Below are 15,602 nucleotides of genomic sequence, written 5' to 3'. Positions count from 1 at the left end.
TTTTCTACTCCATTTTGATTGTGTTCTCCACAGTATTCTGGTTTTACATAGGATCTGAGCTCTGACCTGTTATTTAGTCTGACCATAAAGTTCCTCTTTCTGGGTGAGCACTGAATTCCATATAAACTCATACCATCTGATACCTACCTATATCGTAGTCATATTGTGTTCTTATCCATAGCAGATTTATGTTATTTATGTTTATGAATAAATTTATGACATTTTACACATAATTTGTACATTTTAAACTCTGTTCAGCATACCTAGGTTATAATTACCCATCAAATCAACATACTTTGTGAGTTTGCCACAAAGGTGAAGAAAAACAATACACTGACAGAACTATAAAGAAAAATCAATAAAGGGATGTCCCAGTTTGCTTTCTATTTCTGCAATAAGGAATTTAATCAAAAGTAAGTTTTTGGAGAAAGGGTTTATTTGATTTAGAGGTTACAATGAATCATCAAAGAAGCCAAAACAGGACTAAGGTAGGAACCTTGAGATAGGAATTGAAGCAGAGGAAGGGTATCGATTAAAGGCATGCTTGCCATGGCTTGCTCATCCTGCTTTCTCATACAACTCAGGGACATCTGCCCAGGAATGGTATCACCCCTGGTGGCCTGGGCACTCCACATTATTCACGAAAATGCCCTACAGATTTGTCTACATGTCAATTTGATGAGTCATTTTCTAATTGAGGTTCTCTCTTCCCAGATGACTATATCAACTGGACAGAAATCTAACCAGCACTGGAGACATTTACTGAGTTGTTATATTGGGTGTGATTGAGTGACTGAACATAGACCGAGCAAGGCAAGATCATATAATATTCTGGACATTTCAGGAAGATCCAGTGCTATAGGCATCAATAGGGAAAACTTGGTAACAGACACGTACATGAGGAAATGCACACACTTGAACTGAGTCTGAACAGATTTCTGCCATTTGGCCTCAGCTAGCTCTGCTGTCAGTCAGCAACCAATTTTGTATTTCTTTCTGCTTAGTATATTTTCTTCTTCTGTGGTTATCAAAATCTCTTTGCACACTCTTTAAGCCCCAGGTCTACCCTGCTTTTGCATTCCTATATAACAGCTTATGATATTCATGTTATTGCAGTCAAAACCATTTACCAATTAAAAAAAATTCTATTTGAGGTATAAACTCTAGTATTACAGCACATGGGACTCCTAAAAACTTGGTCCTAGTCACTCATAGCAAATCAGTTAACTCCAGATTATTAGCAAAGCACTACAAACAGCTAAAGCTTGACTATGTATTCTTAAAGGTTAAAGTCTCATCAAACTACAGGAAACAAAGGGACAAAATACTGGAAGAAAAAAACCCTGTAGAGTGTGATAAGCATTGACATCTGGAGACAGAGAGCCTTGGAAAGCATATGTCTGAAGATACTCACTGAAAGATGCTAGACAGACCAGAGCCTTTGCTGAGCCAACTTCTTTACTGTGTGTGACAAAGCAGTCATACCACACCCATTGCACAGAGGACTCTTCATCCCTTTCCTACTCAAGGTAGCCATGGTTTAAGGCCAGATCTCAGTACATCACCAAGAATGTACTCAAGTCACAATTTCTTTGTGAAAAATGTACAGTACATATTCCAAATAACAGTGACCAGTGCTCTTTGTGAAGCATCTTTATAATTTTCTTACTTAAAAACATTTAAGAGTTGTTTCAAATGCACAATATTAGAATTAGGGTTTTATCATAGTAGAGAATGTTTGATGTTTTAAAGTAAGCCTGAGTGATTTCCCATTGAGTTCAGATCAGTATCCCTGAGTGCTTGACATTGTTGCTTCAGTAGAGAAAGTTTGAGATGGAATCTAAAATGTTTCTGCCTTCTTCAAGGGTAAGGTTGGTCATGTTGTCATAGGAAAATGACATCAATGTAAGGACTTGGCTGTAAAATATAATTATCAGCTTTCATTATGACAAAGAGATGTGGTACTGGTAATGAAGCTGGACAATCTGGAATGAAACAGACCATGGAACTAGATTAATAATAATTAAGTGTCTACTTAAAGTTCTGAAAAACAGGTCAGAAACGATGCACCACCTATTGTCACTGTCAAAGAAGTCTGCCTTTCCAATAATACACGCTTAAGAGATATAACAAATCTAAAGCATTCAATTGCTTCTTCTTGTTTCTTTTAAAGAAACAAATACTTCTTTAGAACTATCTATTATACTGGTCAAATGATTCAGTTGTAAAACCAGGTGTATGCATATGAACAAGTAGGTATCATAAATTCATGTCTGATATTGATGTGGTAAATTGTAATTAATGCAACTCCTAATTAATTTCTTAATGCCTTGAAAGTTTATACCTTTGTACCTTCAGATTCATGCTACTCTCAGATGTCATCAGAGGAGTTTGGACAAGTTGTCATGAGTTAACACAGAAACTCACAACAGGTCAAAGTGAAGAGAATAATTATCTGTGGTGTGTTCAATCGTAAGTGGGACATCTATATCATAACTTTTCCCCCAAAGGCTAAAGAACCATTCATAAAGAGGGGGCAAGGTTATAAGAGCCAGAATTTAGGGAGTATCAGACAGAAAAAGTATTTTGTGGGTTTGATAGGACCACTTTACTCATGAATTCAAAACACCTGTGGTTTCTTGCTCAAGATCTGGACAGGATCAAGCCAGCTGACTTTCTAGAATGAAGGTGGTAGGAGATCACAAGCCCCCACTCCAGCTGAGGTGCTATTGGCAGTTGATAGCTTCTGGGAAAGTCGGTTTTCTCTAAGGGTATATGATCTTTCCTAGGTAGATGATTCTGCACTGAAGGGCTCTACGTCCATGAGTATATAGTCAGCACACAATGGACTTAGTGAGGAAAAAAAAGAACAAGATGCTAAGGATGTCAGAGAAGGAAGATGGATACAAGAGGAACTAGGGGGAGAAAAATGGGGGGATATTATCAAAATCAATTGTGTACGTGACTGAAGTATTCAAAGAATCAAAAAATATTAAAAAAGCAAAAGGGTAGTTAAAGTTAACACAGTTTTCTAAAGCGTTAGCATAATATTTTTGTTTTGATGCATAAAGGGACTAAGTTTTGGCCTTCAGTTCTTAGTCAGACTTTATGCAAGGCTTTTATGTATCAGTGGTTACTAAAGCACTCTGAAGTTCTTCCATGAAGGGTTCTGTACATTCCCTCAAACCGCCACTATAATGTTCTGAATGCTGTGCTAGGCAATGTCTTCCGCTAAAGGCACACAATAGCACACTTACGTGTGAAGGGCTTTGGATTATCCTTTATCGTGATCTTATAAATTAGGTAGGAAGTCTTACTTCAGATGTCATTCTCTCTCAGAGAACACAGTGACGCAGAGATGGTAAATGCCGTGTGTGGCGGTTGCTACGGAGACTATGCTGATGCATACTAGAAAACGCTGCAAGAGAAGTGCGTCTAATATTTTCCATAAATATCTATGGATGTTCACTCTCAAGATGTTTAAGAGCATTTTACTTAAAAAAACAAAACCTTAAATTTACTTCATCTTCATCAACACACAAATACATGACAGGCTGCTTTCCCAAACAAGCTACTGACTGAAATTACAAATGTTTTAAGGCATATCAAAATTTTAAGTTAAGACTCAGAATATACAAATGAGAAGAGAATAAAGTACCCAAAGAAAAATTAGTTTGAGCAGTGTAAAAAGAGGTTAGTAGAAAATGGGAAATAGGCATCTAAGATAGCTCTTTTAAAAGGAGGTGTATCTCTGTGTTGTGTATATGTTTGAATTTTCTTCTCTTGGAGGTGATATCAAGATTATAAAAATTTCTAACTGGGAATAATTTATTTTCATGAGGGGAAGGAAGATTAAAGTGGTATATAAGTGAATTTTCTCTCACAGGAAGTTTTTCAAAATATCCAACTGACTTTCAGGAAGGAAATATAGGGTCTGTTACCTGAACATTCTATTCTCTCTTACTTTTCAAATTATATATTTCTTTCATATTTTTTTTAGATGGATAGCAGACAAGTATAATGCAGAGAGCTAGATTCAGAAAAGGTGTCAGGTTTGGAAGGAACACCAGGTTAGATAAAGTTTAAGAGTTTTTTTTTTTTTTTGCTATAGAAATTTTTACAGTTTTTAATAGGATAATGAGCTGTACATTTTAAGTCTCAAAACTAGAGCACACACTTTTGTTAAACTTTTTATATCTGGTTAAACATTAGCTGAAGCCTTTGTGACTATAGCCTCACCCTTCACTCATTTCTTCCCTTAGCTTACACAATCATCCCAGATTTTACGCCATTTTATCATTGTGTCCACATTTTCTCATTTCCCTTCAGAGACCATTACAATTTCAACAATAATTCTTTAAATCATTTGAAGTTTATATGAAATAACTTATTTTATTGTTTGGTGAGTAGAACTTTTCTTGCTATTTAGTAACTTGTGAAATAACATTTTATTCAAACATTTTCTAATTTGCATATGCACAATCATCTTTAATAGATGGAGGTGGGGTTCATTAACTATGTAGCACATATGGCCCCAGAGTTATCCTCTCTGTTTTCATTTCAGTAGGATATTTTTGCATTTGAGTACATTGGGGCCTTTTATTATTAGTGTGTCAGGTAATTAAGTAAAAGAGAATGAAACATGTAAGCAGATGTATAGTAACAGCAAATGAGAACTGAACTGAGTGCCTTCTCCCTTAGGGCTAGGTTTCATGGTATAAGATGGTTCCGTGTAAGGTTTTAAAGGAGAAATACAATCTACGTACCTACCTAGCTAAGATGCCTATGAAGCACATTAAAGGCCAACACAGTAAGAGAGCCCTATTGATATAGTAGTGGCACCATACCTAGGAGGCAACAACAGCTTTCTAATTGGACTTAAGACATTCCCACCATAATGTGTACCATGCCCGCAAGTAGTGACCGGTTAAATAACCAGTAGTAGTGAAGTCATGATTATTGGAGGAGAACCTAGAATCAGTAATTTACTAAACTATCATAATATCTAATAACAATGTATAAACATTTGTTCTTTTAATGACAGATAAGTGTAGTCTTCACCCTTCATCAAGAAAACTTCTCTTTGCAACAGAGACTGCTACAGAAAACCACAGTTAATTAAGAGGCAGAGCTATGTAACCTACTCTCCATGGATACATTGAGCAAATGCTTACAACCTAAGGCTCATGGAACATTATACAAGAGGAGGTGGGAAGATCATAAGAGTGAGAGGACCAGGGAGTTTCCTGTGTAACATTAGAACTGACATCAGTAAAGTCTCACTAACATGGCTTCTGCTCACACGAGATGAACATAGAGGAAACCAATGAACATGTCTAACTACATGGGGAAATGCCCGTGAGACCTTAACCCTACACAAAATCTATAGACAACTGAAGAAAGCTGGGAGCAGAAGGAAAGGTCTTCCTCTGGAAAGAGAACTCTAACTGGGTGTTCAGTGCCAAGCAATCAGCCCTTAAAATATATGCACAAGTAACATTATGTGAACTCAACAGGCTATATCGGAAATACATATGTATATATAAACATACACATATGAGAGAGACAAAGATACACATTCACACAAATACACTTATATACACATACACATAGAGGAAGAGAGAGGGGGCAGGGGATTGGGAGAGAGAGAAAGAGAGGAGAGGGAGAGGAGACAGAGGAAATCTCATAGAGGTTAAAAACAATTGCTGTTCTTGCAGAGGACCTAGGTTCAGTTTCCAGTATCCACAGGACAGCTTATAACCACTCTAATACACTCTAGTTGTATATTCAGGGAAAAACACTCAAATATATATTTTAAAGCTATTTTATGCATTTCCATGAATTACATATATTATTGTTAAAATTGCTAAAAGGAATTTTCTTTTAACCAAAGCATAGTTAGCTGGACATATAGCTCAGTGGTAAAGAGTATGTATTGCTCTTAAAGCAGACCCAAGTATAGGTCCTAGCACCCATATCAAGTGGCTTACAACTGATCTACACCTCCATGTCTAGGAGATCCAGGACCTCTGGATTTTGCACACACACACACACACACACACACACACACACACACACACACACGAACACACACACACACGTACACACATGCACACACACACAATTATAAAAGAAAAAACCTATCTAGATCAATTATACTTCTCAAATTCTTAACAAAAAAAATGGAAGCTATCAATACCCAAATTAAATAAATAGCATGAAGGTTGGCAAAAGGAATACTTAGTAGATGAATTAGTAAATATTTTATCTTTACTATTTGATTTTAATTAGTTGTTTGTTTGTTTATTACAATCTGCTCTCATTTCTCCTTGGTCTTTACCTCAAGACTCTTGCCTTGATGCCCTGCCAACCTGTTTTTGGCACTGACATGGAGGAGGTATGCCCTGCTGTCTCATTCCCACACTTATACTCAGTATTGAACACTCTTTGCACAGTTTTTTTTTTTTTTAAACCTGGGAGCTTCTAATTCATTACACAACAGTTTGATTTTATCCTTTAAACGACTTTGCTTGTTGGATACATTGTTTGTGCTGCTCCGTTTTTCCTTTAAGTTCCTTTATAGATCAGATTGATATTGATTTAACTCAGAGACGAGGCATAGAAACTAGCAGGTATAAGATAAGTATGTGGCACATAAATTAACAGATGGAAGAGTGATGCTTACAAGTATAAGTGGAAAATAAGAAGCTTGTAAGGTAGAGACAAGAAACTCTTTTTTGCTTTATTTGCATTATATTAGCATATAATATATATTAATATACAGTTGCAGTATATCATAAACACATAATAAAATGAATATACTTTCTAGTATGAGTTCTACTTTCAAAGGGAAGGCTATTGAGCAAGTACAGATGTATTTAAGCTATATTTTAAATTTAAATAGGGATACTTGGCTGAGAAAAGGTTAAATAATAAGTAAACTATGAATTTTATTATTGGCTAGTTCTTGGCTAGTCCTAGTTCAAATAGAAAGGGAGAATGTTGGGTCAGTTAAGCAACTGTGTTCACCGGTTTCTGCTTCCTGACTGTGGATACACTATGGTCACCTGCGTCAGGCTCCTGCCCATATTCCTGCCATGATGGACTGTATCACTTCATACTATAAACAATGCAAACCCTTCCTTAAGCTGCTTTGGCCAGGCATGTTGTCATGGCAATGGGAAAAAGCAGTTGATGTAATTTGCTTTTTGTTAGCTTGTATTTTCAACATTTGATGAGCAAGTTTCCTGCTTTCTGTTTAATGATTGATACTTTAAATTATTTTTTAAACCATAGTTAATATTCTGGGGAAGCTATTTCTGATTTAAAACTTAAAATCTAACAGAACTTATTCATCTAAATTATCAAGCAGGTTTTACTTTATTATTTTAAAAGAACTGTTCTTTAGATTCCAATAACTGCTCTCCAGGCAAAGCAACATTATTTGAGCCTACCTTTATCCTGGATTTCACAATATTTTCAAGACAAAATGAGTTGCATTCCAGCAAATACACTCCTCTTCTGCCTAGACTCCTGTTATCATAAGCCGTAGCTGCAGCTAGTATGAGAGAATTCCTTTTTGTTCTAACCTCACCAATTAGCACCAGTTAGCACTAATCTGACTGATAATATTAAATGTTTGATTTTTGCTCTTTTTATTTATTTTCTATGAAACCAACAAACTTATTGCAGTATAATGGTACCTTAACATTCAAGTCAATTTAGCCAAAAAGTAAGCTTAATGAAGGAAAACTACCATTCTTAGCATAACTTTATGTCTTTTGAGTTCCTCTTACTTTGTGTATGTTCTAAGCGAGCACACCCTGATAGGCAAAGGTGTTCTACCAGAAAACAAAAGCATCTTGTTCTTCCTGCCAGTGCAGTGTGGGACATTGCTGATAGGATTCCCTAACGGTGCTCTTTTCTTCAGAAACTTGATTCATTCTTGTGTATCACTTATTGTTACCTCAGCATGTGGAAAACAAATTCTTTCTGCTTTTCAGCCAGAACAACAAACTAAAATGTATAGGTGTCTCATCAGCTTGCCAGATGAGATTCTGGACAAGGAAGCCTTCGAGGTAATTGCAGGCTTGCTACTAGCGCCTCAGGTATTATTGGGTGCTCTAACCTTAAACATATATTGAAGATGTCTCTTTTCCAGTCTTTAAGTGAGGTCCATTCAGACTTCCATTGAACAGTTATTTTTGGAGCCTGAGGATGTACTGGTTAATAATGTGCTGTGCTTTGATGGATAGAATTTCAATAGGCAAGCACTCAAGGGATGCCATTAGAACTTTGCTTTTCTGTTTGCCAGTCTTCACAGGTTCCTCCTTGGCCAATGGTCTATTTTACTATCTTATTGTGTCCTGTAGATTCATCTCCATTTCCTGAGTTTTCCCATAAAGACACCTGGCTCTGTCAGTACTTCCATGTGGGAAATTGCTGATAGGATTTCTTAGCTATCGTATTTTGTAGTCTTTCATCTGGCCTATCCTTTCTTTTCCTCGAGAATGAAAAATTAGATTTCTTTCATTTTCTTTCCCATGCATAGGAAAATCCTAATGCATTTTACAATATAGAAAATTTTATTTTTCTTCTATAAAGCATTCTTGACTTGTAGCATATTCAGTCACCTTGTCTTCTGAGTTCTTTCCCTATTTCATATTTTTTTCAGATGCTATTAAATGCTCCAATAATTATTTTTACATTTTTGGACCCCTGGCCTGAGTATAAGCTAGGAGTAGGGACCATTTGTCTTCATTTGTCTAGTATATAGAGTTTAAGTAAGTACAAGAGGTGCTGACTGCATAGCTGTCCTGTCTACTGAGTCAGCACATTCACATCCAAAGTCAACATCTCTAACAAATATCTGCCACAGAGATGTCTTTTTCTCATAGGTGGATTGCTCTCCCTTTTCTATTGTGCTTCTTTTTAGTTTGTTCTGATTTTTCTTTCCTTTTTTCTTTCTCTTTTTTGCATTGGTGTGAATAAAATGATCACTAGCTAGGCAGTGAAATGATCCAATCTGAAATAGAGTCAGGCTTTACAATATTGAATTTCTTTTTTAATCCTTTATTAAATGGTAGTGATTCAAGGGGGAGATGAGGTGGAAAAGGTAGAGTTTTATATGGTATAATTTCTAATATTTAAAAATTGTAAGAATTTGTATATATATTCTCTAGATATCCAGCTTTTATACTTTAATTAATGATGTTATAAATTTGACTTTTTGTCCCTGATTCTTTCTAGGAATTGAATCCTCCCTTAGGTGGTGCTAGGTATGAATAGCAGTATGGTGATTAGAATAAATTAATTTGTCCAACATCATATTTCTTCTCCTCTATACACATGTCCACATTTGTGTTGAGGGTACTTCACTCTGTCTAGTTGATCTTGCCTCAGGGTAGGATGACTGTCCTTTGGGAACATAATAACCTTTCAGGACATCAATAATGAATTTTTGTCTTTTTCTTTTTCTAAATTAGACATACACATGCACACACCATTCCTTCATGCACATATAAAACAAACACACACACACACACACACACACACAAACAAACAAAACCTAATACAGACAAGATAGATGCCTCAGCAGGTGAAGGGACTTATTGCCAAGTGTGACATCTTAAGTCCAATGCCCAGGACCCAGATGTTAAAATGAAAAAAAAAAAACTATTCAAAAGTTGTCTTCTGACTTGATGTGCATAATGCCACATGTATACATGCATATTTGTATGTGTGTCTATACGTATAGATGTGGGAACATACACAAACACACCAATATAAAAAAATCTTAGTAACCAAGCAGAATATAAACTTATCTATAATACTAGGAACTTCTGGCCTTTTACACATGCAAACAGACAGACAGACAGACAGACAGACAGACAGACACACATACATACACACGAGAAAAAGAGAAGGGGAAATGATAAATGGGGAGAGGGAGAGAGAAAGGGAGAGGGAGAGGGAGAGAGAGAGGGAGAGAGGAGAGAGAGAGAGAGAGAGAGAGAGAGAGAGAGAGAGAGAGAGAAAGAAGAAAGGAGAGATTATTTAACAAGTATTTGAAGAATTAATAAGTACCATAAGTACCCAGGAATGGCTGTCTGCGTTTGTGCTTTGTTTGAAATTATACCCTATGTGTAAATTTATATAGTGCTTCACCACTCACCACATGAGCTGACATACTTCCTATTAAATTTTATTTAGAGGAAGCAGGGGTTTTTTCTCTTTTAAATAATCTAAGTTCAGTTTGCTGTATGTTAAGTAGAGGAGGAAAAATTAAGCCAATTAAGCCTTAAGGAGATAATTAAGCTATTCATTTTTAAAACAAAACCACACACACAACAACAACAACAACAAAATAGCCATTGGACATTTCTTAACTATCTCTAAGAGAGTAAAAACACATCTGTGCTTTAAAATTTTACAATCTGGTCTGTCTGATTTCAAGTGTCAGAGTTGTGTGTCCTAATCAAAGCATTTCATGAACTGTAGGAATGTAAACTTCTAACTGCAGGGCCTCTTGCTTTTCCATATTGGTGGGAAATGTTTGACAGGGAAGAGTGGACATCTCAGGACTATTTTGATGAAACTTATTCGTAAATATTTTAAACAAATCTAAAGGAATTATTATTTTTAGTTTTTGTTTATGAGTTTTTTGCCGAGAGAGAGAGAGAGAGAGAGAGAGAGAGAGAGAGAGAGAGAGAGAGAGAGAGAGAGAGAGATCTGTGTACTGTGTTTCTGCCTGGCTCCCCACTGAGGTCAGAAGAGAGTGTCCCTGGACCTGTAGAGTTGTGAGACACCATGTGAGTTCTAGCAACTGAACTCTAGTTCTCTGAAAGAGCAGCCAGTGCTCTTAAAAGCTGAGCTGTCTCCCTAGCCCCAGCTGAGCCAGTTTTTATTGTTTAAATTTTAGGTGAGATACAGTTTCAAGGTTTTTGTTTATTTGTTTTTGACCACTAGGTTAAACAAGGAAAAACAAGGAAATGGGGCCGGGGTGAGTCAGACAGATCAGTGTTTCACTGATTTAAGTATTGTGCTCAGGGTTTTAAAATAACAAACGTATGAAAATAACACGAAAGTCTCTTAGTATAAACACCTCTTTTGATATGAAAACAATTTATCATTCGAACTTTATGTCTTGTGTAAGAACAGTTTGCGTTCTTAACTCTGAGCATCTGTTTAGGATCCTGTAGTTTCAAAGTTTTGGGTTTTTTTTTTTTTTTTTTTTGAATTGTTTTTGTTTTTCTGGTTTTTTGTTTTGGGTTTAGGTGTGGATCCACTTATTCTTTAAATTTAGAAGAGCAGACATTTTATTTTATTTGCTGGCTCGAGCAAGTGGCAAGAAACTCAATTTAGTGTTTTGTTATATTCCTCGTGCCATGTGTGGCATAGTCAATGTTACATAAACGTGTTATTTTCATGTTGTTTCATTTAGAATGGGAACTGATGGTATCTTAAAACTATTTTTTCACATATTTGTTCTTATCTAAAAGACTAAACAACAGCAAACTTAAAACTCTTTATTTGACTTCCACTTAAAATTCTAGAATGAGGTCACTGTGAGGAAGTAGAACAGATTCCCAGGGATCTGCAAGTCCATCGTGGTCAGACAGCACATATGACTGGATGACTGGAGCCAGAAGTGATGGACAAAGTAACGTACCTGAGCACGTTTCGCACTTTACCCCTGTGGAAGGAGCTGACTATGACTGGCTAAGCTTGGCTGCTGCAAAGACTATGTCTCAGAGATGTATGTCAAACCAGATTACAAGGACTCAAGCACAGAGGCATTCTCAAGCTGAGGCTTCCTTTGCTGTTTTCCTGGTTATGTCTTGAAATGTTTCAAGGAATCTATAGCTAACTGCTGCTTTAAATAGCAAATACATTTATAAGAATGAGTCAGCTCATGGCATAAAATAATTTGGGAAACAAGTACAAAAGAGAAAATGCTTTATGTACCACCAGCTCCCATAAATATATCTTAAAATGACAATGTGTGACCTATTTACATTAGGCTTTTTGTAAACTGATCCATATTAAAATGTCAAAGAAGCAATTATAGACAGCAAGCAAGGTGTGCTGGTTCTTCTAGAAATTTCAGAGCACACTTTGAATTTTCATTATGAGAATCTCCTGAGAGAGGAATACCTTTTCTACTTTAAAATTTTGATCTAAACAACCTTTATTGATTTATTAAACATACATCATTGATCTATTCAGTGTTACATTATGGTATTCAGACCCATTTACATGGTGTGCTGATTAGTTCAGGATATGTAAGGTATCCCCGATCATATTCTTATTTGTTTGTGAGGAGAACACTCAAAATCATCTCCATGGAGTAGGGCTTGTGGGCTGAGAGAGGAGAATAGAAGAATTCAAGTGATATGAAAAGAGAAATGATAAAAAATTGGAAAATGGGAAAGGATGGAGGGAGGAATATCAGTCAAGAAGAGGAGGAAGGGAAGAAGGATAAAGTATACTAAGACTTGAAAAAGTCTTAAGGAATTATATCATTTTATATCTAACTTGTTATTTGTTTATATATGTATATGTACATACATACATGCATACACAAACATGCAAATGCACACATATCTGTTATCTATCTGTCTATCTGTCTGTTTGTCTATCTATCTATCTGTCTATCTATCTATCTATCTATCTATCTATCTATCTATCTATCTATCATATATATGAAGCTATACCATTTGGGAAGAAAATATTTTCCTCATGAAACATAGATCATCTAATAAAAACCCTAGTACCAGCCATGAGTTTAAAAGACTCCCAAACAATATAGGCCATTTTCATTTCCTAGCTATTTGAAAACATACAACACAATATCATCAACTCTAGTCACCCTTCAGTGTGATGGCAAGCTAGCCTTTATTAATCCTGTCTGGGAGTGATTTTGTATTCATTATCAATTTGGCCCTAATCTTTCCTTTTACTTTTCCTATTCAATATTTCATGACTATTCTTTAAATAATGCTTTATTTAGTCTATGAAATGTTTTCTGTTCTTTCCTTACTTAATGAATATAGAATTTTGTTGAAATGTGAGCCATTGCACACATTCTTGGAAGCATTTGGATTAGTTCTGAGAGAACAGAATCAAGAGTGAAATCCAGAGCGGGAGATGTAGCTCAGTCACAGAAAGCCTGCCAAACACATCCACGGAGGGCCTGGGTTCAGCATGCAGCACCACAAAACACAGAATCAAATCAACAAATGCCACAAGTGACTTTCTTTGGAGCTATGGAATAAAGATAATAGGAAATAATCACGTTTCCAATCAGACACAGCTTGGAGGAGGAAAGAACCATTATTATACAACCAAGAAGTCATGATCTCCTTACAGGACAGTGGGGTTTCTTATACTTTATGAAATGTCTACCTGAGTTAAAGGAATTTACACTCCTATGTAGGTAGCCCTAATAGTAAAGAAAATAAGTAAATTTTACCCCAAAATAGGTATGGTAGACACTCAAGTTTTTAACTTCTTTGAAATGTTAACAGAAAAACAAAGGAGGAGGAGGAGGAGAAAAATAAGGAGAAGGTGAAGGGAGAGGAAGAAGAGAAAGAGGAGGATAAGGAGAAAGAAGAGGAAGAGGAGGTGGAAAGTCCATCCCTTTACAGTCATGTAAGGCTTAGAGCTTACCCACAGTACCCAGGTATGCCAATTTTCTTCTCAGAAATCAAGTAAGCCTCTCAGTGTCCTTTGAAGACCAACTTATCTCCAAAGCCTGGGTCTTTACAGCACAGGAGGTAAGTGAAGGCTTTCTGTGGCATTTAGCCTCTGACAGGAATTTGGCAATACTGGCAGTTGTTTGTCTGCTCCACAGGGACTCATCCCAATCAATTTTAAAAACTATTCAGCTTAAAAAACAGCAAAATCTAACTACAGGGCAGTGGGTGTGGAAGTGAGAGAGTAGAATTGGATTTAGAATTACTGCTCTGAATATGAAAGGAGAGGCTTCCTTGGAATTCCACCAGTGCTCCTTAAAAAGTTCATTTACCTGGATTACTACATGAAGTGATTTGTGTATTCATAGATAACAAAGTAGCAGAAATTTTTACTTTAGTAAATTGTTATAATTTTCTTCTACAACAGGATAAGAGGTAGCTACTTTGCGAATTTCTCTTATAGTTCAATGCTCTTTCATATCTTAAAAATGCAAAGTTAATATCATGATAAACTTTTACAAGTTCTAATATATACAGTGATGCTGAATCCAGAGATTGCAGCTGCTATGGTAAAAATCTTAGATATATTTTGTATACTAAAATGAATGTTGTAAATGAACTCCAAACTGACAGATTTTCTATTCCAAATCCAATCGCATAATTCTGCAGTTAAACTATACCTATTTAATTAACTCTGAATTACGTTATTTCAACTATTGTGTATAAGTATGAACAAACCTCCTTAGAACCACCAGATGGCACCCAGGCACCGTGATTTCAGTGGAAGACAGTCTAAAGACTTTATCGTTGTGTTCAGGTCAGGAGACGTAAATGCAGTCTATAACTGCATAGTGTTTTCCTATCACTTAGCACAATGGAAAAGCTCGCTTTTATCTTTTTCTAACCTCTTCAAATCGAATCAACAGTTATTTATTGAAATCTTTATTCGTAGAGTCTCCCTTCTAAAGGAAAGTTGAAAAATCATCTTTATGGGTGACAATAAATAGCATTTATTTAAAACATCTGGTAGAACATAACACATCACAGAATGTTCTACCTAATCATCATTTTTTCATTGATTTGCTAATTTATGTTGATAATTTTCATGCAACTAATTCTTGAAGACCTAAAGAGGCCCTTTCAATTTCTCTAATATTTTTTTTCAAGATTCATATTAATGAAAGTTCAGAATTCCTGGTAACTAAGCAAATACTTTTCTACTGTTTATACCTTTCCAGGATGGAAAAGCTGTATTCTTGTCTTTAACTGTACCTAAGGACTAAATGATCTTTGACAATAAAGAACTGTCATTTTTTTTTTCCTGGAGATAAATTATGGAAAATTCCTAATTCTTATATTTTGAACTGGGAGACAATATGGAGACATATCTGGAATAGGTTAACATTTTTATCCAATGCACACCTTAATAATAAGATGAAGCCCAGAACTTACTTGTTCTAAAATGTTTTGAAGCCTTTCTATCTCACAATCTATTACAAATTTCTTCTCTTGTCTTCTGTCAAGCTCTTCTAGCAGTTGCCTGTAGCTGACATCGTTAAAATTTTCCACACATATCGCACTGACATGCCATCCATTCTGTCCTGCTTTTTCCATTATAGCTTGAAGTATTGAATACCCTATTAGAGAGAAAAAAGTTAATAAAATTATGCTTTTAATGTATGTAGAAACATTCCTTTAGACGTATGTAGAGACTGGATCCATATCAACATTTCTCGTATTTAAAGCACACACAGATCATATCAATCTTGAAAACGTGAGTCGTTATTTATGAAACCCCTTCCCCCTTTTTTTCCTTACTCAGGCAACAGATTCTCTTAAGCTATTGATTGGATGAGCTTGTCACAGTATAACTTCTGTAAAATCTCAAAAATCTCTCTACTGGAG

General features: G+C 35.8%; 1 protein-coding gene across 1 annotated transcript in view; it reads right to left on the bottom strand.

Moving 5' to 3' along the window:
- Gria4 (glutamate ionotropic receptor AMPA type subunit 4) overlaps nucleotides 1-15,602 on the bottom strand; it is a 309,909-nt gene that overhangs the window by 72,372 nt on the left and 221,935 nt on the right. Inside the window, exon 5 of the mRNA XM_076925900.1 lies at nucleotides 15,107-15,334. Within this exon, the coding sequence (XP_076782015.1) occupies nucleotides 15,107-15,334 (228 nt within the window). The remainder of the gene's footprint in view (nucleotides 1-15,106; nucleotides 15,335-15,602) is intronic.

The sequence above is a fragment of the Arvicanthis niloticus genome, chromosome 27, assembly GCF_011762505.2.
Source record: "Arvicanthis niloticus isolate mArvNil1 chromosome 27, mArvNil1.pat.X, whole genome shotgun sequence".
Lineage (NCBI taxonomy): Eukaryota > Metazoa > Chordata > Mammalia > Rodentia > Muridae > Arvicanthis > Arvicanthis niloticus.
Note: the sequence above shows the minus strand (reverse complement) of the source record. Positions and strands in the feature narration are given on the sequence as shown.